Below are 24,868 nucleotides of genomic sequence, written 5' to 3'. Positions count from 1 at the left end.
AATCCCTGTCACAGAGCAGACGTCCCGTCAGTACCTGGTTTCACCCTCTTGTCGCCCTGGGCTCCTCCTGACGCGTCTTGCTGTCTGTCCCGTGGCTACTTACTCCAGCCGGGGGCGCCCGGGGACGGGATGGCCCGATTTTCCTCTGCTCCCCGGCGCCCGGCTCCGTGTTCTGCGTGTGGCTGGTGGCTCGCGCGGCAGGCGTGTGGTCCCACTCCGGGGGCGGGGGCCCCTTCCGGGGCCAGTTCATGGACCGCACCGCGCAGGTCGGACTCGGGTCTTGGCTTTTCTTGCTTCAGACGCACAGGTGGGGGATGCGATAAAACCTGAGCCGCAGCTCTGCTTCCCCGGGCCCACGGCCGCTGTGCCAGCACGTGCCATCTGACCTGAGCTGGAGCTCTGCTGCCCGACCCCAGGGCCGCTGTGCCAGCACGCGCCATCTGCAGCATCTGGGGCCGGGCAGCCTGCCCGGAGTCGGCCCCTCTCGAGGCCCCCGGGTCCGCGGGGAAGGCCGGGGAGGCCCCTCAGGGCAGACACATGGTCACCGGCATGGGCAGGTACCTGAGGGCTGGGACTTGCCATCCGGCTGGGCTGACGGTGGGTGGGGGAAGGGACAGGGCCAGAGGGGCTAGGGAGTGGGATGGCCCCCCTCTGTTTGGGGGTCAGTGAGTCCCTGGAAGCCTGCCAGCCCCTCTACTCCTGGGAGAAGAGGTCACGCATCCCCTCTGGGGGGTTGTTCCTATGTCCATCCGGGTGGCCCCAAGTTCCGTCCGGCTGAGGGAGCCCCCGGGCAGGTGACCCTGCGTTGCGAGCGGCTCCCGAGTGAGGCCTCCAAACCCCTGCACTTCTCAGACGTCCACAGTGCCGCAGGACCCCGAGGCCATCATGAAATGGGGGTGCACCGCTGACCACTCACCCTTCCGTGCCTGGGCCCCAATCCTGAATCGGGGGCTCAGCTCCGGGAATAGGGCTCTCCCTCCTCCAAGCCCCAAGGGTTCGTGTTTTCCCATCAGTGACATTTTTCTTCACATGTGATCGTTCAAATGACCTGAGAAATGGGAAGTGGGAATAGAAGATTCTGGAAACCCCCGTCCTTCCGAGCTTTTCTAATGCCGGAGTGGTGTGGCCGGTGAAGCCGTCTGCGGCCCCGGGTGGAGGCAGGGGCTTCGGGGGTGACAAGAGGAGGGGACTTTCCTCCGGAAGTCACCCTTCTTAGAACGGCGGCTCCTTCACACTAGAAATGGGGTCGTGAGCACATACTCAGGGGACCTTCTAGTCTTTTTGTTTCTAATTTTTATTTCTTTTTTTGAAGAGTTTATTTATTTATTTGAGACATAGAGAGGGAATACAAGCAGGGGTAGTGGCCGGCAGAGACAGGGGGAAGCAGGCTCCCCGCCGAGCAGAGAGCCCGATGTGGGGCTGATCCCAGGACCCTGAGATCACGACCTGAGCAGAAGGCAGAGGCCTAACCCACTGAGCCACCCAGGTGCTCCTGGAGATTCTATTCTTAAACAAACAAACAAACATTTTTACCACAGAAGAATTTTAATACCTGCAAGATGGGGAGGTGTGACCCGCCCCCAGCGCCTTCGCCCGGTCACAGATCTCAGGAGTTTGCTCATCCCGTGTGGTCCTGCCCCTACCGCGTGCTTGTCCTGCTAGGCTAGAAGCGGCTCTGCTTTACTTCAGGAGCCTGGTGAGCCCTTGTAAAGATCTAGATATGAAGCAAGAAATATGGGGAGCTGGGAGAAAAGTTAGAAACATTCTGGTCCATTTTTTTTTTAGATTTTTAAAAATTCATTTACTTGAGAGAGAAAGCGACAGAGAGAGAGAGAGAGAGAGAGATCATAAGCAGGGAGGAGAGGGAGAAGCAGGCTCCCCGCTGAGCAGAGAGCCCGATGCGGGACTCGATCCCAGGACCCTGGGATCATGACCTGAGCCGAAGGCAGCGGCTTCACCCCCGGAGCCCCCCAAGCACCCCTGGTCCATTTTCTGTTTAGGTTACAGGTGGAGACATCGAGGCTCAGACGGGAAAGTGGGTCTAGGCTGCCCGAGTTTGAGCCTGGCCTGGAAGCCGGGCTGAGCCGCTCCTGGGGTCTGGAGCTTTCCATCGCAGGCAGTGAGGCGCCACTGGGTGCGGCCGCAGGGTCTGGGGAGAGGGGGAACGACCCCGAAGCCCTCAGAGGGCGGGGAGCAGCTCGCCCTGACACGGGCTCTCCGGTTTGCGAGCCCCCCGCGTGCTGAGCCACTGGCGAGGAGAACGACAGGGACTGTGATGACCACCCTACGGGAAATTCCGGAAGGCGGAGGGCTCTAAGTCCGGGCGGGGGCCAGGACCGGCATCCCGGTCTCCGCACGTCTTCTTCGGCCCAGGGCCTCTCCCCCTTCTGTGCTGCGTCCCTGCCGGAGGGCGGGGTTGCTCCAGCCTCGTCCCTGAGGGTCACTTGCCTTCTACGCTGAAAAGGAAGAAGCACGAAGACATTGGCTTTGGGAAAGGCGGAAACCTGGTGTCCTTAAAGGATCCGGTCACTTCTGACCCAGAGGAGACATCTGACTCAGGCCGGGGCACAGGGACTTCCCCTCCACGCGGGGACCTCTTCCTGGTGGGGCTGCAGATGACACGGGCGGAGGGAGGAAGACGGCATTCTGGAAGCCTTAGGGCGGGAAGGGCCTCCAGACTGGTTGGGAGCACGCTGTGGCCGTCCCCGCCATCTCGAGGGGCCGGGGAGGTGCTGGCTAAAGCGAGAGCCCTTTCCGGGAACTGAGACAGCCAACCCAGCCCTGCCCACGTCGTCCTGTGAACTACTAACCCGTGTGTGGCTTTCCGGGGTCCTGGGACATGAGCAGAGCCAGCGTGGGGGGCGGGGGGGGGCTCCGACCCCGTCGTGAAGGGGGCAAGCGGAGCGTGGCCTGACTCCGTGGGCGTCCTCCAAGTCAGCACGGCTCCGTGGGCCCCACGGTCATCAGGAGTCTCCTCCTCGGGGTGAGGCCCCGTCAGACGCGCCGCAGGTTCCCCTCGCACAGCCGAGGTCGCGGACGCAGCGGTTACGGAGGAGTCCAAAAGTCAGCGAGCTGCGAAAGCCCGACGTGGCCGACACGTCCCTTCCCCGAGCTTCCGGACGGTGCGGCCTCCCGGCCTCCCAGCCCACGCGGCCCAGGCGCTCGGGGCCACTGCAGAGGGGCCCGTCCCGGGCGTTTTCCTGTCACCGTCGATGTGTGGTCCGGTGTCCGGCACGCTGACGGTAGCTGTGTGTGTGTGAGGGTGCGTGCGCGAGCGTCTCGTGTGTGCATATGTACGCATGTGTGACTGCACGCGTGACAGCTCATGAGTGTGCGTATGAGTGTGCATGGGGCCGCGCGCGTGTGTGTGAGTGGAGGGGGAGGGATCAGCAGAGCACAAGGGCGTCTCCGTTATGTGGGGGGTAAAGAACTCACCTGCGGCCTGGGCGTCACTCCCCTGCGCTCCTCCCCCCTCTCGCGAACGCCCTCCCTTGCGCCAGCACGTTCTTCACGATGTCCGACGGCTGTGACCCCGCAGCTCCACTTACGGGCACGTGGCCGGGGACTCGGACGGCTGTTTGCACACCCAGGTTCACGGCAGCGCCGTTCGCCGCAGCCGGCGGGCCGAGACAAGGTCGACGTCCGTTGCCAAGCGTGTGGAGGAGGGAAATGGGGTGGTGCGTACGGTGAGTTCCTGTTTACTTTAAAAAGGAAAGAAATTCTGAGACGGGCCACGGGACACCCGGCGAGGACGGTGCTCTCGGTGAGACCCGCCGCGGTCCCACGTGCAGGACGGGTGTTGGGGCAGTCACGGTCATGGGGACAAGAAGTATCCTGGCCTCCTTCCAGGATGTTCTCGGTGAAGCCAATGCCTGAGTTCTCCGGATGGCACCACACTGGGGAGGCTTGAAGCCCGTCAGGAGTGACAAGTTCTAACTTTGATGAAAAGGTGTATGGAGAAGCTTCCGAGATGTCTCAGGAGATCCGTGGCTGCCTGGGCCCAGGAGGCCGATGGGACGCAGTGCAGAGGGGCCCGGAGAGACACTCTGGGGCGCTCAGAACAGTTCATATACTGACAGGGGTGTTCCGACACTTGCCCAAGTGCCCTGACGTGGGCACATTACACAGGTGGGTTTTTATATTTGGAAACTGCATCGCAATAACACTGATAAGGAGTCTCTCTTGTCCCTGTGTCCTCCGCAGCCGGCCCTGTCCAGGGGGTCCGGTCCAGCTCCCCTTCCCGCAGTGCGGCTCTGACTGCGTCCCTCTCCCACTTAAGCCCTCCCAGCCTCCCCCTTCCTTCTCAGCGCACTCGGAGCTCCCTGGCTGCGGTGACCCCAGGTCTGTGTCTTCTCTCCGCGTGACCGAGTCTGCGACCCAGCTGTGTCAGAAAGCATCTCCGTGCCGCCCCCGGGTGTGTTCGCTGGCGGTGGGCGTGCTGGGCCGGCAAGAGCCGGTGTGAGCAGGAGCCCGGCCTCCCCTCTGAGCCCTGCTCGCCCCGCCCCGCCAGGCCGGAGGGCACGTCCTGTCATGCGGTGGCTCTGAGCGTCCGGCCGCTGAAGCTCCTGGCGGTTCATGCGGCTCCGTGACACGGCGAGCTCCGTGCTCCCGACACGGGCCCCTGGACGCGGCGCGGGGTGCGGCCCGTGGCGGGTGCGTGGTGAGGTCTGCAGGGCCGCGGGTGGGTGAGCGGCGGCGGCCGGCCCGACTGTGCTCTTCGGGGGTTCCGAGTCCTTGCCCGCCCCGTGGAGCCGCCCTCACAGGAGAGGGGCCCGGTGTCGTTCTTGACCCCAAACACACCTGTGCTTCCTTCACCGTGTTGTGGGTCCCGCCGTTCCGCGGAGGGCGGGGAAGTCTGAGCTCTTCGGTCACCACCACTCAAGTGGGCTTTCCTCTTGCTCCCCCGCAGGCCGACGCGGGACAGAGACGGACGTGTGTCTTCTCCCTGCAGGAGAAGGGATGTGGCTCCGGCCGCGCTCGGGCCGCCGCGGTCCAGGCCGTTTGCGAACCCTCGGCGGGTGCAAAGGCAGAAGAGAACCCAGCCGGCGTCCGTGGTGCATCCGCACGTGCCGGCACCGCAAGGGCCCTCGGGAGGGATCCCGGGTGAGCGGGACAACCCTTCTCTCCGGGGAGCTGCCCGCCCGGCACCCAGTACAGGTGTGCACAGCCGGGAGGCTGGCGGGGGCGCAGACGCTGAAACGAGTCCTGGCTCGGGGATGGGGGGGCTTTGCAGGGGCGGGCCCTGCGGATGGGGACGCAGAGCCACAGGCCTGGAGCGGGGACAGGGGCTGGAGTGGGGCAAAGTCAGTGGACCAAGGAGGTTGGGCCAGAGCAGAAGGTCCTTTGAGGAGCTTGGGCCCCTCTTCTTAGACCACAGGAAGCCCGTGGCGGGTCCGGAGTGGGTGAGCGGGATGGACAGCGGCCACCAGGAGAGATCCAGCGAGGGTGAGGAGAGGCCGGTGGGAGCGCACCCCTATATGCGCAGGCGTGAAGGACAGACTTGCACAGCGTTCCAGGCTGTCCTCGGTGGCACCGTTGATCATTTTAACCCTCCCTGGCTCACCCCCGCCTTTCCTCCTCCATCCCCCGCCCCGTGGTCTCTGGGACCTTACTTAAAAATGCTACCCCACTAGCCGCATCGGTCCACACCCCCTTCTCCTCCCCTCCCTGCCCCCAGCTCTCTTGCTGCAGACCTACAGGTCCCCTCCTGCACCCACTAGGCCTTGACCCAAGTACAGCAGGAGACTTGGGGGAAATCCCACCGGCTTATCCTGCTCCTAGGATCTGCTAGACGTCAGTCTCTTTGGCTGGAAACCAAGCTCCCGCGGGGAGCCGTCGCGCTGGGCCACTGGCTTTTCCCGAGGGGAGCCGGCTTGCCTCCACCGTGTCCCGACTGCTGAGGCTTGGCCCCAGCGGACCGCGGGAGAGGACAGGGGCCGCGCAGGTGTCCTCTCGCGCACATCCCACTCCCCTCTGTGTCCCGGTGGTGTCCCCGTTGAAGACCACCGCCCTCTGTGGACAGTCTGCCCTGGCCATCGCCCTGGAAAGGGGAAGCAGCCCTAGCGAAAGAGCAAGCTGGGACCGGGGGTTCCCCGGAACCACCTCCTGTGAAGCAGCGAAAAGCCCGGCAGTTTCCCACTCAAGTTTCACCTTTTGGGAAAAGAGAAGTTGACCTCCGCAGCCTCTCCCTGAGGTCACACACCCGGGACCCTGGTCCTGGAGCTGGGATTCTCCTGGCCCCTCAGCGGCCAGGGGAGCCTCCTGCTCCCCACTGAGCTCTGCTGGCGCAGGAGGGGACAAGGACAGACTGAGCTCCCCACCGTCGGGACGGAGGGAAGAGCAGAGGCTCGTCTCCAGAGGGCTCTGACCCAGGGTGCTCTCAGCCCTGCGGCAACCGGCCGGGAGCCCAGGCGGGTGGCGTGGCTCCAGCACCTGCCGGGTCCCTCCAGCATCAGAGCTGCCTGTCTGCGTCACCAGATGGTATGAGTGTGCACGTAAGTGACCCGGCATGTGCAGGGCCCGCTGCGGCAGTCTGAAAGCCCGGCAGCAGCTTCTCTGACACGCTCCTTCCCAATAGCAGTGGTGTGTCCCTCCGGGGACAGCTGCGTGTTTGTGACTTTGCCTGCTGGTACCGGAGGATAGAGATGGCGCCCTCTGAGCTCCTAGCTGGCTTAGGAAAGGCCGTTGGTAACCGGCGTCTGTCGCTGGAACCCCTGCTCTTGGAACCTGGAGCTACCAGGCGGGACGTCTGGGCTGGGGACGCCGTACAGACGAGCCCGAGCCTGCCGCGTGGGCGTCGCGGAGCAGAGGGCCGTCCCTGCGCCCCAGCCCTGCCCACATTCTACAGCCAGGAGCCAGTATGTTGCTCCCGCCATCAAGATCTGGGGGCTGCTCTGGGGGGAGGCAGTAGAGACGCGGAACGTCGTGGACAGATGTGCAGACCACGTGAACGCAGCGAGTGGGTGTGAGGTCGTCCCCGTGCAGGCCTGGGATCGTGCTGGCGATGACGTAGCTTAGCGCGCCGTACAGACGGGAAAGGCGGCTGGTTACGGACACGACTCACACGGTTCCCATCATTTTCCTCGAATGCCGGCCCCTCCCTTGGCCCCGCCCAAGCCTCTTGCTCCTTCGGTAGAAGCTTCTAGACAAGGAGGGACAGTCGGGCCACGGGTGCTGGTGCGGTGAGGACACAGGAAGTCACCTGTCATCTGCCGCCACCCACCGGTCCTGGGCCCAGAGGAGAGGAGTGTGACACAGGTGTACCTCCAACCCCCCAGCATCGTGGTGGGCCCACAAACCTGGCCCGTGGCCTCCAGAGGGGCTCCGGGAGGGGCCCCCGTACTGGAAGTTAAGCTCCAGAAGCCGCCTCTCATCATTCCGCCCGCAGGTCTTTGCCTCTAAGAAGGCCCGGTGTCTCCTAGACAGAAAGTTCTCCAGGGGCAGACATCTGCATCTCGAGCACCTGACACAGGCCACGTACGGGTTCCAGACCCCACAGGCTCGGGGTGACGCCCTCAGCATGGATCAGCATGGAGCCCGCATTTCATCCAGAATTCCCCGAGTGCACAGAGTGGCTCAGGGGATGGGGAAGCGTGCATAGGCCGGGCCCGGGTGAGCGCAGACCCAGGGGTCGTGATGCCGAGAAAGGACACCTTCCTTTGTGTTCACGCCCGGTCTGTGGCCGGCCACGTGCCCCTGGCCCCCTAGCTTCCCCTACCACATGCCCCTTAAGTCATTACACTTTCCATAAAAAGAAATTATTCTTTTCAACACAGACTTTGTCTTTCTCTCTGTCACCTGTTCAGAGAAGTGACTAGAAACTCTGGGATAAAGTAAAGCGGGCTGCGGTGGGAGACGCACTCCACTTATCCAACAGATTAAGGACGGGTGCGCGCTAGGGCACGGGCGAGAGAGAGACCGTGCACCCTACCGCGGAGGGCCCGACTGCAGCTCTGACGCCGCCGGCTCACACCGCTTCTCCACGGGGAGCGGAGTAAGCCTTGGCTGGCTCTTCGGGTGCCCAGCGGTTGTTTGGGGGAAGGAAGGTGCCTCCTGTGGGCCAGCGGGTGTTGCGGAGTGGGCTTGGGAGGACTCTCCCCGGGGACACAGAGGAGCAGAGGCCAAGCACACGTGTGCAGTGCGCACCTGTGTTCCGTGTGGGTCCCCTGCCCGTTCAGGACCCCAGCCTCAGGGGGTCGGGTGTCCCAGAGACTCGCCGGGAGCGGGGGAGGCAGGGGTAGAGGCTGGGAGCACGGAGGCCCCAGTGGGTGGTGGAGGGCTGGAGGAAGAGCCCAGTCTCAGCAAATGTCCCCAGCGCTGCTGGCGAGTCACAGAAACCAAGCTGCCCCCAGAGGAGGCCGACTAGCGGCCGGTCTCCGTGCGGCCCCTGCCTTGGTCAGCCTTGATGGGCAGCGGACTGTGGGAAACTGCGGGGGGGGGGTGGCACTCGGGGCGCAGCCGTGGGGCCCTCTGTCGTTGCGTTCCTGAAGCGGGAGCCCTGGCAGGGCCGCCTCGACCGCCACCACAGCCCTGGGGCGCTCCCTTCCCCTCTAGGCCTTGTGTGCGGGTTCAGAAATGCACCTTGTACGTGAACTGTTTCCTGTCTATAGTCATTCCGGACACGGAGTCTCGAAGTCGCTCCAGACGTGGCTGGGGAGCGTGGCTTCAGTCCTGCAGGGCTCCCAGCCCGTCCCACCTGCGAACAGGGCTGGTGGCCCTGCGGCCGTGGCCGTGGCCCGGGATGTGGGCCTCCCCTCCCCGCCGCCAGCACTCTGCTGGGAGACCTGCCGTCGGCGCCGGCTTCCTCTCGCCGGCCCCTTGCAGAGCCCAGTCTGCCCGGGCCCCGCAAACCAGACACTGGCCCTCACCTCTCATGCGCTCCCCAAGGGACGCCCTGATGGCAGGCGGCGGCTCGGCGGCTGCCCAGGGGAGGACTGCGAGGAGCCAGGGCTCCGGGCTCGCCTCCCTCAGCGCGTGAGGCCATCCACGTGGTCCCCTCACAGATGTCGGGCACACGGCGAGCGAGGGACAAGGGGACTTGTGCGTGCGAGTCTGAACCACTCGGCGTTTCTATTTTCGACAAGACTAGAGAGCGAGAAGCAAGGGTTTGTTTTCTGTGGGTCGGAAGTTCCAGGGTCCTCGAGAGGTGAAGGCCAGAGGAGGAGATGCGCCCCCGCCCCCATCCACCCCTCCCAGGCTCAAGGCTGCGGTGTCCAGGGCGGTGTCCCTGAGCCAGGCTCCGGGCTCCCCGGCTGCTCCCCCGCGGCCGACTGAGCCCTGTCCCCAACCATCACTAGCCTGGCTCAGCTGGTGGCTGTCCTGACACTTTTCTGCAGGTGACATTCGCAGAACGTAAAACCCCCCATGTCAACATGAGGGCTTTAGCGGAGTCTGGTGTAGGGACAGGGTGTGCGACACCCCCTCTGGGCGCCTCCAACACGTTTTCATCCCCAGTGGATTCCGGTTCCCAGTGAGAGTGAGCCCCTGCCCCAGTGGTCTGCGCCGTGTCTCCCTGCACGGGCTGGCTCAGGGTTGACGCGCACAGCTCCTACTGTGTGTCCCCAGCGTGGGGGACCACCCCCCACTGGCTTCGGCAGCCCCCCTTCCCCTGCAGCGACACCTCCTTCCAGTAACCGGCCGACGGAGTCGCTGGGTCTCTGCTGACCAACCTTTGGGCCGTTTCTACCTTCTGATGACCGTGAATAACGCTGCTGTGACCGTTCGGGTGCGCGTGTGTGACACCTGCTTTCAGTTCTTAAAAGTGGCATTGTGGGGTGAGACGGCAGCGGCGGGTGGGGGGTGGGGGCAGTTTTGGTTTCTCTACGTCCTGCCTTCAGCCCTTAAGTCCCAGAGTTAATCACTGACAGTTTGAGGAAGTGGCCTCTCATTGAGCCATTTCCCTCTTCCACGGTTTCAACTTTCTCTTTCACACACAGCCCACGCCCGAGAGTGACGAGGAGGAAGCACCCGTCCGGTGATGCACACAGAAATTCCACCGGCCTCCACGCGTCGCCGTGAGTCACATCCCCAGCCCGGCCGGGGCCCGCCTCATTCGGCCTCGGCTGCTCCCGGGAGAGCGCACGGCCGGCGAGCCTGCGGGGTGGGCGAAAGATGACAGACGGTGAGTTCGGGTACACGCTGTCGCTGGCCCAGGACTACGTGAGGCACGTCCTGCAGATCCCGCAGCCCGGCCCGGCCGCCGGCAGAGTGTCCCAGGTCCTGCGGGACGTGGCCTCCTCTGTGCAGGGGGAGGTGGAGAAGAACTTGAAACCGTGCTTGGACGGCTTTGACGTGGGGTCCATCGACACTGCCAGAGCCATCTTCAGTCAAGTCATGGAAAAGGAATTTGAAGACGGCATCATTAACTGGGGAAGGATTGTGACCGTGTTTGCCTTTGAAGGCATTCTCTCCAAGAAGCTCCTCCAGGAGCGAATTTCCCCGGACGTGGACGCTTCTAGGGTTTCTTACTTTGTGGCAGAGTTCATCACGGCCAACATGACGGAGTGGATAAGACAGAACGGAGGCTGGGTACGTACAGTGGGCACCTTGTTCACTGCTTTTACCTCTGGCGGAGGGATGCACGATTTCTTGCTAGTGGTTAAAAATCCACTATTTTCTTTGGGTGACTTGGTTTTAAAGTTTTTCATTTTTAAAACAAGAAGACATTTCTGGCTCCTTTCCCGGTAGTCAGAGCTCTGTGGTGGGAAGATACGTGTGCTTGCCATTCGCATTCCTAACAGCATGAAGGGTTGCGGCGGAGTCGGGGAGCCACGCGGCATCTCCCCTGTCTGCGTCAGCAGCGGAGCCCAGTCAGGGTCCAGCCAGGCTGTCGTGACAACGAAGCTTTAGTTGGTAGGAGATGCTGTTACATCGGGTAGTTATTATGTTGCAAAACACAGGTATATCTTTGCAAATTCATTGTTTACAAATTGCTTTTCTTGGTCAGCTTTCTAATAGAACAGACTCTAGCTGTTAAAGCCTGTTGATAAAAAACTAATGTGCTGTGCCACCAGATATAGAAACTTTATTGGGGAATTTCTAAACAACAATTCCCTTTATTATCAAAACCTCAAAAAGCCCAGTGGGAGGTGGAGAGGGCTTTGTCAGAAGTCACTGATTAACGGCTTTTCACAGCTGGATGCTCCTTGTTAGACCCAATGCACTTCACTCTCCGGTCTCGCCCGCCCGCCAACCCCCAAGGCTAGCCTTTTTCTCCCCCTAGCGACGACACACCCACTGTTATCAATTACGTTACATGCAAATCTTGCCTAATGAATGTATCCACAGAAAATAGAAAATATACACAGTGTTTTTGGGGGGAGGCTCAAGGCTCAGTCAGTTAAGTGTCTGACTCTTGATTTCAGCTGAGGTCATGATCTCAGGCTCGTGGGATCGAGCCCCGCATTGGGCTCTGCGATGAGCATGGAGCCTGCTTAGGGTTCCCCCTCCTTCGGCCCCGTCCCCCACCTGTTTCTCTCTCTCTCTTTCCCTCTCTTAAAAAAAAAAGAAAAAGAAAATATAATATTGTAAAGAGTCCTACACATCTGCAGCTGTCCGCACACACTGTGGAGGGTCTGGCCGGCTCGGGCTGGAGGAGTTCTCGGTTATTTCCACTTTGCACCACAAACAGTGCGTTCCCAGGCACGTCCACTCATGCCCCCCCCCCCGGGGGGTTGGATGGCCACGTCCACTTCTCAATGCACCAGGTCCTCACCTTCCAGAGAGGCTCGGCGACGTTGTCCCCACCCCAGCTGACCTGTCCTAATCTCCCCTCTCCGCTGGGTTCGGAGACGCTATCCAACTTCTCTTGTTTTAGTTCCTGCTTCCTTGGTTGCCCGTGAGGCTGAGCACCGTCCACACCTTTACTGACCACACGCAATTCTTAGGGAATAGCCTATTTATATTCTTCACCCATTTTCTTACTTTTTGTCTTTTTCTCATTGATTTGTAGCAATTCTTTCTTTTATGTTTTTATTTTCAAATATTTTAATTATGAAAAATGTGTTTTATATACTATTTTTATATGTAAAATATACTTTCATGTATTATTCTTATATATGTGGCAGATATCTTCTGGTATGTTAACTTTCTTTTAAAAGTATAGCTGCTTTCCTTTATTATAAGTGTTTTGTGAATTTTTTATTTATTTTTTAAAGATTTTAATTCTAAGTAAACTCCATACCCAACTTGGGGCTCAAATTCACGACCCCAAGGTCTAGAATTGCATGCTCCTCCGTCCGGGCCAGCCAGGCAACCCGTTATTATAAATATTTTAACCCTTGATGGGGTCACATTGTATGTGACATCCCCCACATCGTCCCTTCCTGTGCCGTGATGGGGCGTCTGTTGTCCCTGACTCTCATGGACTTGGAGCTGGATGGAGCCTGGGTGTGGAGGGTCCCGCTCCCCTCCAGTCAGCTGTGGGAAGCTCTGCTGGCCACAGACGTAGGTTTCCGAGAAGGCAACGCTTATCTAGCACGGGGGCCCGCATGCGAGCATCCTGTGGCTCACACCGGTACTTGTCACCCACACAGTGATGAGTGTTCCTTAAAAATGCGGCTTCTCGACGACACAGACTGTGAGCTCGTGGAACTCATCTTCAGTGGGGGTGGGGACTGTCTCTGAGAATTTCCAGAAATGGACGCGTCTTTTAGGGGTGGCCCAGGTGTGAGTGACGCACAGATTCACACGTGTGCCCACGCGCACACTCAGTGTTCACGGGGCTCCTCGGTTTCGGACGGCTTAGAGCCCCGAAGAGCTTAGGTCTTGGATGTGACTTCCGTGGTCGCATGAAGGAGTGGCCGTGCGATCTGAGTCAGCACTAACATGGCCCCGTGAGACCTTCCTCCCCAAGACGCTGACACCGCTGTCCGAGCGAGTGAACTGAACACAGGAAGGGTTCATCTTGGGGCAAATGGCTCAGTCACACGCCCGCTCTGGTAGAGTCCGAATTTTCAGATGGGCGAGATCGCTCTGCAGTGACGGCCGGAAGCCCAGGGTCCACTGTCCCGTCTGCTGTCCCCCAGACTGCTTGCCCGTGGCTCCAGACTACAACGCATGTCCACAAGGCACGGCGAGAAGAGCCCTCAGCACACGGCCACAGAACACGTGTAATTCCACGGCGTTCCGAGCCCGAGAACTCGTGGGGTGAGACAGCACGGATCCCCCGAGCCCCTGGGCTGGAGGCCAGGTGCCAGCACCCAGCGCCCCGGGAGGCCAGCGAGTTAGCAAACCTTAGGGCCACATGTCCTCATCTGTAATACGGGGGAACGGGGCCGTCGATGCCCGGCACCGCTGTCCGGATGAAATCGGTCCCTCGTATGCCCGGAGCTCCTAGAACAGCTTCTGCAGGTGTCCGCTCCCGTCGGGCTCGCGGTCGTCAGCAGAGCTCGGACGGCGACATCCCTGCTCAGCCACACTGAGTCTTCCTAAGTTCCAGGCCCTGCAGTTAGACCGGAGTCCCCACGGGACGGGGAAACGGGGACCCGTGTGCCAGTTGTGTGACTGGTCAACTCACACGTTCTTTCTCGTGCTCGTCAGTGTGAGTGAGTGCCCTCCCCCCTCCCTCCCCGCCTCCCTGCCTCTCTCCCTTCTCCCTTTCTTCTGGCCGGTGCCGCTCACCTCTCTTTCTCTTCCCCTCCCACGCGTGCGGTTCCCTGCTCCTGCCCCCCCCTGCCAGTGGGGAGGCCCGAGAGTGGAGGGGCTCCGGCCGGTGCGGTGGGAGAGCCGCTGCCACCTTTCCAGCCGTCTCCAGCATCCGTGCGGAAAGCCTGGGCCTTCACACCCATGAGGACCGGCCGAGAGGAACGGCTGGACGCACCCCTCCCCGCCCTCTCCTGGGGGGCCCCATCGAAACTGGGATCTGAATCCTGGCTTTGCTCCTGGTGTGACCCCGAGTGAGTGAGGCCCCCGGCAGAATGCGCATCACGTGACAGAGCGGAGATGGGCACAGTAGCGGCTACCTGAGAAGGGGAGTCAGAAGACGCGGACGCTTCTGGAAGGGCCCCTTGTAAAATGCCAAATCCCACGCGACTCTGAAGCGCGCGTGGGCCGTTTCGAGAGGGTTGAACACACGACCCTGAGAGGCGGACGCGCAGAAAGCCCCGCCCCAGGCAGGGACGTGCAGGCGCTGCTGGGACTTTCCAGAGCGGAGCGGAGACGAGCGGCCCCGCGGCTGCCGCTGCTGTTCCTTGAGCCTCTTGCTCGGAAGAGCCGCCTGGACGAAGGACGTGCAGAGACGCGCACACGAGCGAGGCGGTGTCCCACCGGCGCGAGGAGCTCGTGGTGAGGGGACGGACTCCAGGAGCCCCTCACACCCTTGGATTCCATCTGGGGGTCAGATTGGTCCTCTGGGATTTTTGGCTGGAGATTTAAGATCGTTTCATGAAACGGGAGATGAGCCAGAACTTGAGCCTCCCTGAGGGTCCTTCCGGAAGACTCTGTGACCCTGGGCATCACCCTCCACTCCTCACCCCCTACGTCACGTTCCTCAGGGAGTCCTGTCGGCGGCACCTGTTCGTTTCCCACTCCCGTCCCCGCCCTGCCATGGCCTGTCCCCACGCGGCAGCCAGACTGGGAGCCGCCGTGTGCTGGCCTGGTCCGAACCCTCCCCAGTACCCCGATCGCCCCGGGAGCAAGCGCCACATACCCAGTCCTGGCCGCTGCACTCAAACCCCATCGGCGCTCGCATTCTAGGAGCCCCTCCCGCGCTCTCGGCTCCAGCCTCCCTGGGTAACCAAGCACGCTCCCCCGCTCCCCTCCCCAGGGCCTTTGCACTGGCTCTGGCCACTGCCCCGAACGACCTCCCCCCAGAGGTGTGCGTGGCCCCCGCGGCCCTCCTGGGGGCGTCTCCCTCAGCCGCCCACATCTGACGGCACCCCCACGCCTCGGCCCTGGGCCCTGCTCCAGGATGCGGGTCCCCATCCCCAGCCTAGTGAGCCCAGGACTTCCGCGTGTTCATTCACCAGGCTGTTCCCAGGGCCTGAAACAGGGCCTGGCGCGTGGCCGAGGGTCAGCAAGTATCTGTTGAGCGAGTAATGAAGAGTCACTAGAGAAGCGTGCGGACACCACGTGGTACTTTGCTGGCTCTGAGCAATTCTGAGGGTCTGGTTTCCTTTGAATTATGGACGCAGGATATTATTTTACGCTTGAGGCTTTCCTGAAGCCAAGGTAGCTGAATTTAATAGGCAGTATTCCCGGGAAGAACCAGATCTGGGCTTATACCAGACTCCTTGCTTATTACTGTGTTACTGACAGGATATTGAACCCCCAGTTCTGTATCTATCCTCATGTAATTTTTTTTTAAGAGAGAAATGGAGAGAACGGGGACCGGGGTGGGGCAGGGCAGCGGAATCACAAGAGAGAGAGTCTGAAGCAGGCTCCAGGCTCGGCGTGGGAGCAGATGCGGGGCTCGATCCCAGGACCCGGAGATCATGACCTGAGCCGGAACCAAGAGTCGGGCGCTCAACTGACCGAGCCACCCAGGCGCCCCACAGAATGGTTCTAAGATACAAATAGCATCACTGAAAATATACGTGTGACGGAATTGAAAGATCACTCCCACTGCTGAACGCGTCCACACGCGTCCACCATCCGTCATCCCAACGAAGGTTCACGTGACAGTCTCGCACGTGACTCCCCGGGTACTTCCAGCCCTGCCTCCCCGGCCCCGTGCTGACATCTCCAGCGTCTGCAGAATATCCCACCTACTTCACGCGTCATGATTCCTTAACCAGTTCCCAGCTGGTAGACACTTGCGTTGCCTTCCTTCATAGAAGCACTTCCCGACTGGCCCCAGGACCCATCTCTGACGACGGGCAGACCGAGACTGTGTGCGGACGGTCGCACTGCCCACTCGGACTGAGGACATCACCGGCCTCCGCCCGCAGGCATCTGTGCCCTAACACTCACTCCCCACCCCTGCACCCCAGATCATGGCAGCCGCCGTCCTGCTTTGCCTTTGTGATTCTGACTGTTCCGAGCACTTCGTGTACATGGGGTTGTGCAGTATTTGTCTTCTCGTGATGGGCTTGGTTCACTGAGCATCACGTGCTCGAGGCCTGTCCCCAGGGCAGCTGGGGTCAGAACGCTCTCCTGTTTCAGGCTGACCAGCGTGCCACCCTGGGGATGTGTGCGTCTGGGTAATCCGTGCATCGGCCACTGACGGTTGCTTGCAGGCTTAGCTACTGTGAATTCTCTCCTTTTAATTGTAGTTTTTCATAGCTTTTCTAATCTTCCTAAAGCCGAATTCGTCAGTTTCCCCGCGTTGGCTCTCTTTGGTGGAGAAGCAGAATGTTATGTGAGACGTTAATTGCCCGGTTGTCACCGGGATCCCGGTCGTGGCGGCAGCAGGTGTCTGGCGGTGCCCCATTCCCATGGGCTTCATGAATCCTGGGAAGGGAAGTAGTGAGGGGCACACGTACCTCGAGCGAGAAGCGTGTGCGTGTGTGAGTCCGGAGAGAGGGAGCAGACTGTCCCCCTGGTTAGGCCGGGACGTCGTGTCTCAGAGCAGGACCACAGCGGACACGCGCGTGAGCAGAAGCTGCCTTTCTTGGGCAACGCTTTGCCTGGGAAGTGCTCCCAACCGTGTCAGTCTGTGCTCTGGCCACGCTCAGGCAGACGGCGGCAGGCACGGACCAGCGGCCTCTTCCAGCTTCCGAGATGTGTTGCGTGTCCTTTCCAGTGTGGTCACCTACGCCAGCAGTGGCGTGAAGGCCCGTCACCCCAGAATCCGGACCTTGCTGGAGGCTGACCAGCATACTGGGGGAACACTTAAAAAATGATTGCAACAGTTTTCTGATTCTTGGGTGGTGGTTCGGAAGCTCATGGAATGAAAAGAACGGGGTTTGCCTTCCCTTCCAGGCCCAGGCGCTAAGAAGGTCGGTGACCTCAGGCCACTCGCGTTCTCTGGGGCCTCGGTGTCCTCGTTTGTCAAAATAAGAGCAGGTATTAGGCTGGGTGATCTCAGAAGTTCTGTGCAGTCAGGACGCTCTACAATCACCGTCCAGAATTACAGTGCGCGGTTCACACTGTTGTTTTAAAACCGTGATCGGAGAGGGGATGAATCGGGCTAGAGACAACCGGCTCTTCTCGGGCTCAGACGCCCTGTTGCACCGGCTTCATCGCTAGCCCCCGCTCCGTTTACAAACATCACTGCGTAGTTCTACGTCAGACAACCAAAAAAGAGGAGTGAGACTTCCTGCCCTCCAGAGCTGCGCTGTCCGGCGTGCGGCCGTTGGACACTTGAGATGTGGCTAGCCTGGTTTCAGATGGGCTCCGAGTGCAAAACACACAGCGTATCGCAAAGCGTTTGGGCAAAGAATGTAAAACAGCTCAATAATTTTTGTATCGATTACATATTGATATCATCATATTTTATGTATTTATTTGAAATTGTAATATTTTAGATAAATATATTCTTTAAATTAACTTTATGTGTTTCCTCTTACTTTAGAAATGTGGCTGCTACGAACTTGAACTTCCATCTGTAGCCCGCGCTGTTTCCATTGGAGGGCACTGCCCCCGGCGATGGCACGGATGGATGGGGGGGGAGACCCGTGCGGGTGCCAATGAGACCACTGTCTGCTTTAGTGAAGTGGCAGTTTTTTGCTTTTCATCCCACTAATCTGTCTCGTGATTTTTTTTTCTTTTTTTTTAAAGATTTTACCTATTCACTTGACAGAGGTCACAAGCAGGCAGAGAAGCAGGCAGGGAGAGAGGAGGAAGCAGGCTCCCTGCTGAGCAGAGAGCCCGACGTTGGGCTCGATCCCAGGACACCGGGATCATGACCCGAGCCAAAAGCAGAGGCTTAACCCACTGAGCCACCCAGGTGCCCCTGTCTCGTGATTTTTAAACTGTGAAATTTATTCCCCAACAGGAGGACGGCTTTGTAAAGAAGTTCGAGCCCAAGTCTGGCTGGCTGACCTTTCTGGAAGTTACAGGAAAGATCTGTGAAATGTTCTCTCTCCTGAAGCAATACTACTGACCGGCCGACAGGGACACTCCTCATTGTGAAACCCGCCCAGTTTCCTTGACTTCTACAAAAAGTGTTGCCAACACTTCTATTTCTAAATAAACAAATTTGGTTATGTAACTTGATGTTTCCATGTGATGGACATTTTGTTCTCGTGTTAGTGAATAAATTGTGTATTTGCCTCAGTGCGTCATCCGTGTCCTGCCCGTGTCCGAGTGAAAGGGCAAAGCCCAAGACGGGGGCAGGTACTGAACCGAGAGGACGAGGGCAGGAGGGGGACGTCTTTCCTGCCCCGCGGCTGACTTTCTGGAGGCTGCGCCCGTTACCCAGAAGTCATTTTCCGTGTCACTCGTGGAGACCACGTGGGGGCGAGTCCGTGTCCTGCTCCCCTGTGGCCCCCGTGACCCTGGGTGCGGAGGGGTTTCCTCTGATGCGTGCCCCCACCGACCCTGCTCCGTGGCCCACCGTTCAGAGAGGACAGATAGACGGCAGTGACAGACGCAGGACACTTGGGTAGTCAGAACAAAGACACTTTGGTCAGTGACTAATTTCTGAGCCATTATTCAACTTTCCCCTTAAAAAAGTTCACAAATTAGGGGGCACCTGGATGGCCCAGTCGGTGAAGCATCCGACTCTTGGTTTTAGCTCAGGTCATGATCCTGGGGTCTTGAGCTCGAGCCCCATGCTGGGCTCCGCCTTCGGTGCGGAGGCAGGATCCTCCCTCCCTCTCCCTGTGCACCACCCCCCACACCAAATAGACATTTTTTTGAAAGCTCATAAATGAGAAAATTATGTCTTTTGTTCCATCCTGAGCTCCAACCGCAGGTCATCAACTTTGACGGCAGGACGGGAGCGCCACACTTTGTTCCAGACCTCCCCATGCTTCCTCATCCTCCCCGGACGGTCTCTGTCCCAACCCCTGCCCCTCCCCGGGGCTTGCATCACCTTGCTTAGGGAGTAGCCGATCTAACAAAGAGTCGAGACCCCTTGCTCTCGGGCTCTGGGCCTTCTCCCAGGGGATTTCAGCTGATTCAAGCTTCACTTCCCCTGTGATTTTTTTTTTTAAGCTGATTTGAAGAGAGCCCTTCAGGAATCACTCGTCCTGCAGTGGAGGTCGACTGCACAAGCCCACACGGAGATTTCACACGCAGGCTCTCAGCCCCAGTCTCGTGCTCCCCACGGCCGATGTGGGCTAGAGACCCAGAGAACTGGAGGATTTCTGTATTTTATTGTACTTTATTTCATCATGACAAGTGCACTCGCTAATCCCCATCCCCTGTTACCCCCAGCATGCCCCCACCTCTCCTCTAGTGGCCATCAGTGTGTTCTCTGTAGTTACCAGTCCCCTGGGATCCTTACCAGTGTGGGTTAGGACACGGGGGCAAGTCAGGAGGGAAACATTTTTGGCAGAAGTAACTCTAGCTGATTTATCAAATCGCACCGGAGAGCCAAGCACCTGGGCCACTCGGGCGTGTGTCTGTCTGGAACGGGGAGCATCTCTACCTGTCGTTTCCCCTTGGTGCTCCCGGCCCCCGGCTCGGTGGGGAAGTTACCGTCAAGTTCCTGTGAATCAGAACGAAGTGCGGAGTCATGAATGGACAGAACGGGAAGTGTGTGTGTGGGTATGGCCAAGTGAAATACATTTGCACAAGAAACCACAAAGCCTGTTTTTGTTTGTTTGTTTGTTTCTAAGAGAGAGCTAGAGAGCATGAGTGGGGGGTAGGGGCAAGGAGGAGGGAGAGAGAGAATCCCGAACACCGGCCTCGATCCCAGGACCTGAGCGGAAATCAAGAGTTGGACGTTTCACTGACTGAGCCCCCCACGTGCCCCTAAACCCAGGTTTTTATGCCATAGTGATCTCTTTAACAGGGTAAAAACTGCTGGGAAGGCAGGAAACTTCTGATTGGTTGTGACCTGGTCTTTTGAACTGCAGCTCCCTGTGTGTGTGTGTGTGTGTGTGTGTGTGTGTTTTAAAGATTTTATTTATTTATTTGACGGAGAGAGATCACAAGTAGGCAGAGAGGCAGGCAGAGAGAGGAGGGGGAGGCAGGCTCCCGCTGAGCAGAGAGCCCGACGCGGGGCTCGATCCCAGGACCCTGATATCATGACCTGAGCCGAAGGCAGGGGCTTTAACCCACTGAGCCACCCAGGCGCCCCTCCCTGTGTGTTTTATTACTGAAAAAATATGGGGGGTGAGGGGCGGGGGCGGGGCAGGTGCTTTGATCCTCATCTCTTCCGCAACGCCACACAGAAAGATGAAAGTGAAACAAATACAGACCTAAATATAAGGGAAAACTATAAAAACCCCAGAGGAAACACAGGAGAAAATCTTCACAACCTTGGGTCAGGTAAAGATTTCTTAGGTACAACACAAAAACATGCACCAGAAAAGGAAAAAAACCCAAAAACCTAAAAACTATTCTCTTATAAAGACAATTTAGAATTATATCCCAATAAAGGTCTTCAATTCAAAATCGCAAGGCACAGACTGGGAGGCGACACATCACACCAGCGTCTGGCGGAGGCCCTGCACCGAGCATAGGTAACCCTTCCAGTTCAGCGACGACACAACCGCCAACCCAGTTTAGAAACGGACGCCAGCCCGGAGCACACAGCTCGGGAAAGCAGGAGGCCGGGTGCGCCCAGGAAAGACGCCAGACGCCGCAGGTCACAGCGGAACACGCTCTGGAAGCACCATGAGACGCGCACGCGGTCCCGACGGCTCCCGCGGGAAGGACCGACGGCGCCAGGCTCTGGGGAGACACGGAGCCGAGGGTCTCTCGTGCGCGACGGGCATGGGGAAACGGTACATCTTTGGAAAACAGCATGAGAGACTCTTCTCACCGGAAACACGCAGTGACCCCAGGGCCGCTCGACAGAAGTAAAACACGTCCGTGCTAGTCCCCGCCGCGCCACTCACACCTGCAAAAAGGCCCGGAGACAACCCAAGCGTTCCACACACTGCACACGTGTGCGTGTCTACATTAGGGGCTGTGACTCGGCAAGCACCGGGCGCGGGGCACCGGCTTGTGCAAGGGGCAGACAAAGTCGACCGCGTGTGAGTGAACGTCGCGGTCACGGAGGAGCACCCTGTGGGCGGAGTCGTCCGCTGGAAACCAGAGCAGGTCGGACAGGCGGTGGCGGAGAGTGGATGAGTGGCTGCCTGGGGCTGGGGCTGGGGCTGGGGCTGGGGCTGGGGCCGGGCGGGAAAGGTCTTCCTGGGCTGGTGAGGCTGTCCTACACCTTCAGGGAGGTGTGCACACTTGTCAGAACTCACAGAGTGGGGGCGCCTGGGTGGCTCAGTGGGTTAAGCCTCTGCCTTGGGCTCAGGTCATGATCCCAGCGTCCTGGGATCGAGTCCCGCATCGGGCTCTCTGCTCAGCGGGGAGCCTGCTTCCCTCTCTCTCTGCCTGCGTCTCTGCCTGCTTGTGATCTCTGTCAAATAAATAAATAAAATCTTAAAAAAAAAAAAGAAAAGTCACAGAGGCGCTCACTTAGGACAGGGGCATTTTAGTATAAATCACACGTCAGCATAGTTGGATTTTAAAAAGCCCTTTTTTGCCAAAAAAAAAAAAAAAAGGAAGAAGAAGAAAATAGACCCTCACTAGAAATAACGCGCACTAAGGGAAAGTATAAAAGGAAAGAAATAAGATCACCCCAAATACGACTAACGTGGAAAGCCACTGGGACGCCTGGGGGGCTCAGGTGGTGAGGCACCGCCTCTAGGTGTCCCTTGGGTCACGGTCCCTGTCGGGCTCTGTGCTCAGCACCGCGTCTGTCTGTTTGTCCCTCTCCCTCTGCCTCTCCCACCTGAGCTCACTCTCACTCTTTCTAAACTAAATAAAATGTCAAAAAAAATAAAGCGGATGTTACAAATGCTCAGATAAAATCACGAAGCACTATCGCTGGTGCCCTGGTCACGTACAAGGATGTCGTGGTTTCGTCCTAACGCCCGCGGCCACTCTGCCAGGCCCTCTGCACGGGCAGCCCTCCCTGCGTTTTGGCCGCGGACCCCAGGATAGCCTCAGTGGCCCATTTCCTACACCTTCTCCCGCAGACTTTCCTCCATGTGGCCCCCTCCGCTTCCCTAGCTGGTCCCCTCGCTCAGGCTCACTTGCCCTTCCGAGTCCAGCTCAGAGGTCGCTGTCTCAGGGATGGCCCTGCCCGACCAGGCTCCGCTCTCCTATGTCACCTCCCCAAACACCGCCGTCTCAATTACGGTTTGCTGTTTGTGTGATTTCTACGTCCGTGTGTCTGTTTCCTGAGAGACAGCAAGCCTGGCGGGCGGCAACGGCGTCTGCGCTCACCCTCCCCCGCCCCCCCAGTGCCGTTCAGAGCCAGGTAAAAGCTCAATGAGCTCTTGTCCAACAAACACCTGAGCAGACGTGAGTTGGTTTGGGAATGTGCGGCCGCGAGGCCGGGGCGGGCGTCGGGTTCGCTGACCGCCCCTCCTCCTGCTCCACTCCCTGCTGGCCCCGTGGGGCCGCCCCGACGCCGACTCCCCATCCGGCCCACGCGCCGGGCCTGAGCGGGAGCTGTTCCCCCCACAGAGGGCCTGCGTCGTCCCCATCGGCCGGCGGGGTGAGCCCCTCTCCCGCTTCTGTGCCCCTCACCCCGTTACGCGTCTCCTCCGGGGAGAACTGCCCTACCTCCGACGGGGCCTCGCGGTCTCGGCTCTGGAACTTTCTGCCGAGGGTGCAAAGCTGCTGACGGGAAAATGTCGCTTCGAGTGACTCCATGGAGCGCGAGCATAAGGCCGTTGTTTACTTTTTTTTGACTCGGCGGCAGGGTGGGCGCGGCTACATCATTTCTGCTGGTGCTGGTGGGTCTTCTGGGGTTCACCGGCCTCAGGCCTGAAGGCAGGATTCTCTACGGCCGACAGCCCAGCGCGGTGATTTCCCGCATTAACGGAGCAAACCTACCCGGCCCCCAAGAGAACCCTGTGGCCAGTGTATTCTAGAAGCTGTTCTACAGCTCGAGGCTGACGACTCTGCTGTTTGGGCAACCGAAGGACGCACACGCAGGAAGTGTGTGTGTGCAACACAAGTGCTCTGACACGATCTCAGTCCCATGGACTTTGCTAGCCTCCCCCGGGGCTCGTGCGTGCCCCTCCCCCCAGCCACCTACTCTGCACCTGTCTCAGGACACTTTTCTCCCATCCTCTTGTGACTGTGGAAGGGGCCCACGTGCTGGGGGCCGAGCCCTACACGTGTGGATCAGCCCCCACCCCGCCTCTGCAGAAACATCCCTTCAGCCTCCCTCATGTAAAACCCAACACACAAGCTCTCAGGGACTACCCTGTTTTTCTGCTCTCATTCAGAGAAACATTCCTCAAAAGAGAGTCCACACTTGCTCTCCAAACTCTCCTCTCACTGTCTCTGGGACGCTAGTATCCGTCAGACTCTCACTCCCACAAGCAAGGTCAGGGATGGCCTCCTTGTCCTCAGACTCCCCGGCAGGATGACACCGACACAGCGGATGTCTCTACATTGTTAGGGACGTTGGGGACACAGGTCTCTCGGTCCTCCCGTCTCACTGGCCGCTCCTCCCATCTCCTTCGACGGATTTTTGTTATCTCCCTGAGCCAACTGCCCACCCCCCAATACTGAGACGTCCCCGGCCAGTCCTCGGCTTCCCTGCTCCCCACACCTACCCTCGGTCTTCCGGGATCGTTCAGTGAGCTGGCCTTACGGGGCCCCCCAGTTCATGCCTGCAGCCCGGACCTCGCCCCTGAGCTCCAGACTCAGATGTTCAAGTGCTGATCTGACATCTTCCTACTTGGGATATTCAACAAGCCTGTCGGACCCCGTCATGGGAAATCCCAACGCCCGTCCCGCTCCCTGAGCCCGGCACGCCGCATCCTTCGCCCTCTCCATCCGCTCAGGCAAATCCTTCAGACTCCTCGACCCCTGCCCTCTCACACCCCAAATGCAACCCAGCGGGAGGTGCATCTGGTTCCGTCATCACGAGCCGCCCAGGGGTCAGCAGTCACCACCCTCAGCACCGCCACCCTGGCCGCACCGCCGACCATCTCCTGCCTGGGCTTTGCAGGAAGCCCCTCGCTGGCTTCGCTTCTGCCCCTCACAGTGTGCGCCCGACAAGCTGCGAGCGGGAGCCTTTAACAGGTGAGAAAACGTGCATGAGGACGTCTCGGGGATGAGAAGAGCAGCGGAGGGAATATAGTCCGTGGCATCGTGACAGTGTGACAGTGAGGGGACAGATGGGAGCCACACCCACGAGGAGCGCAGGGCAACTCAGAGAGAAGGTGAGTCACTACACTGTGCCCCCGAGACTGACACGACACCGTGCGTCAGCCAGACTGCGACGAAAGGAAAAAGAAACAAATGTAAGACACTGTGTGGTACCCCCACCCCCCCCACAACCGTCCGGGGCTTTTCACCTCACTCCACGGAACAGCCAGACGTCGCACATTCGCACGGGATTCTTGTTCTGTTGTTCTTACAAGGTTTTTCCCGGCCCAGTTCCCCTGCGAACCTGAGCTCCTCCACGCCGTGCCAGGCGCGCCGTGTTCCTCCCCGTCTCCCGACTTCTGCCGGGGATGACAGAGTCGGGGGGACACGGATGGCGGTGACGCGATCGTGAAGCCCCATCCCCACACCCACAGCTCTCTGGGGATTCAGAGATCTAAGCAGCGGCCCCCACTGCTGCAGGTGTGTGCGACGGTGCTCGTGCTTCCAGAAGCACAGTCCTTGAGCAAGAGGCATGCCTGCCCCACTGTTACCGGTTCTCAAAGACTGGGACCAAACCAGGAAGGCTCTCTTCCCCCAAGACAGGCAACGCATGACTGAAGGAGACGAGGCTTTTCTCTTGTTACAGTGTCTACACAGCACACAGAGCCATCCGGAGTAGCCACGGACGCCCAGGAGAACCTCCAGA

The 24,868-nt window shown here is 59.5% G+C and overlaps 1 protein-coding gene and 1 long non-coding RNA gene across 3 annotated transcripts in view; one reads left to right on the top strand and one right to left on the bottom strand.

Moving 5' to 3' along the window:
• Positions 1 to 904: 904 nt before the first annotated feature.
• LOC308345608 overlaps positions 905 to 24,868 on the bottom strand; it is a 31,901-nt gene continuing 7,937 nt past the window's right edge. Inside the window, exons 2-3 of one of the 2 annotated variants that reach the window (XR_013967085.1) lie at positions 1,553 to 3,701; positions 905 to 1,048 (exon numbers count right to left, since the gene is read on the bottom strand). This is a non-coding gene — a long non-coding RNA (uncharacterized lncRNA). Of the gene's footprint in view, positions 1,049 to 1,348; positions 3,702 to 24,868 lie in introns of those variants that run through there. The other variant, XR_013967086.1, reaches the window with a different exon arrangement.
• On the top strand, positions 9,335 to 19,934 carry BCL2A1 (BCL2 related protein A1). Its single transcript, XM_080807955.1, has 2 exons — positions 9,335 to 10,527; positions 17,876 to 19,934. The coding sequence occupies exons 1-2, from the start codon at positions 10,111 to 10,113 to the stop codon at positions 17,981 to 17,983; spliced, it is 525 nt and encodes a 174-aa protein (XP_080664081.1). The 5' UTR covers positions 9,335 to 10,110; the 3' UTR covers positions 17,984 to 19,934.

This window comes from Martes martes, assembly GCF_963455335.1.
Source record: "Martes martes genome assembly, chromosome: 7".
Lineage (NCBI taxonomy): Eukaryota > Metazoa > Chordata > Mammalia > Carnivora > Mustelidae > Martes > Martes martes.
The sequence above is the reverse complement of the archived record's forward strand: the minus strand, read 5'-3'. Positions and strand labels throughout refer to the sequence as shown.

Excerpts from the sequence above, each read along its gene's own strand:
- BCL2A1 (XM_080807955.1), top strand. The coding sequence starts at position 10,111 with ATGACAGACGGTGAGTTCGGGTACACGCTGTCGCTGGCCCAGGACTAC. Across the intron at positions 10,528-17,875 it reads TAAGACAGAACGGAGGCTGG|GAGGACGGCTTTGTAAAGAA; the intron begins GTACGTACAGTG and ends ATTCCCCAACAG.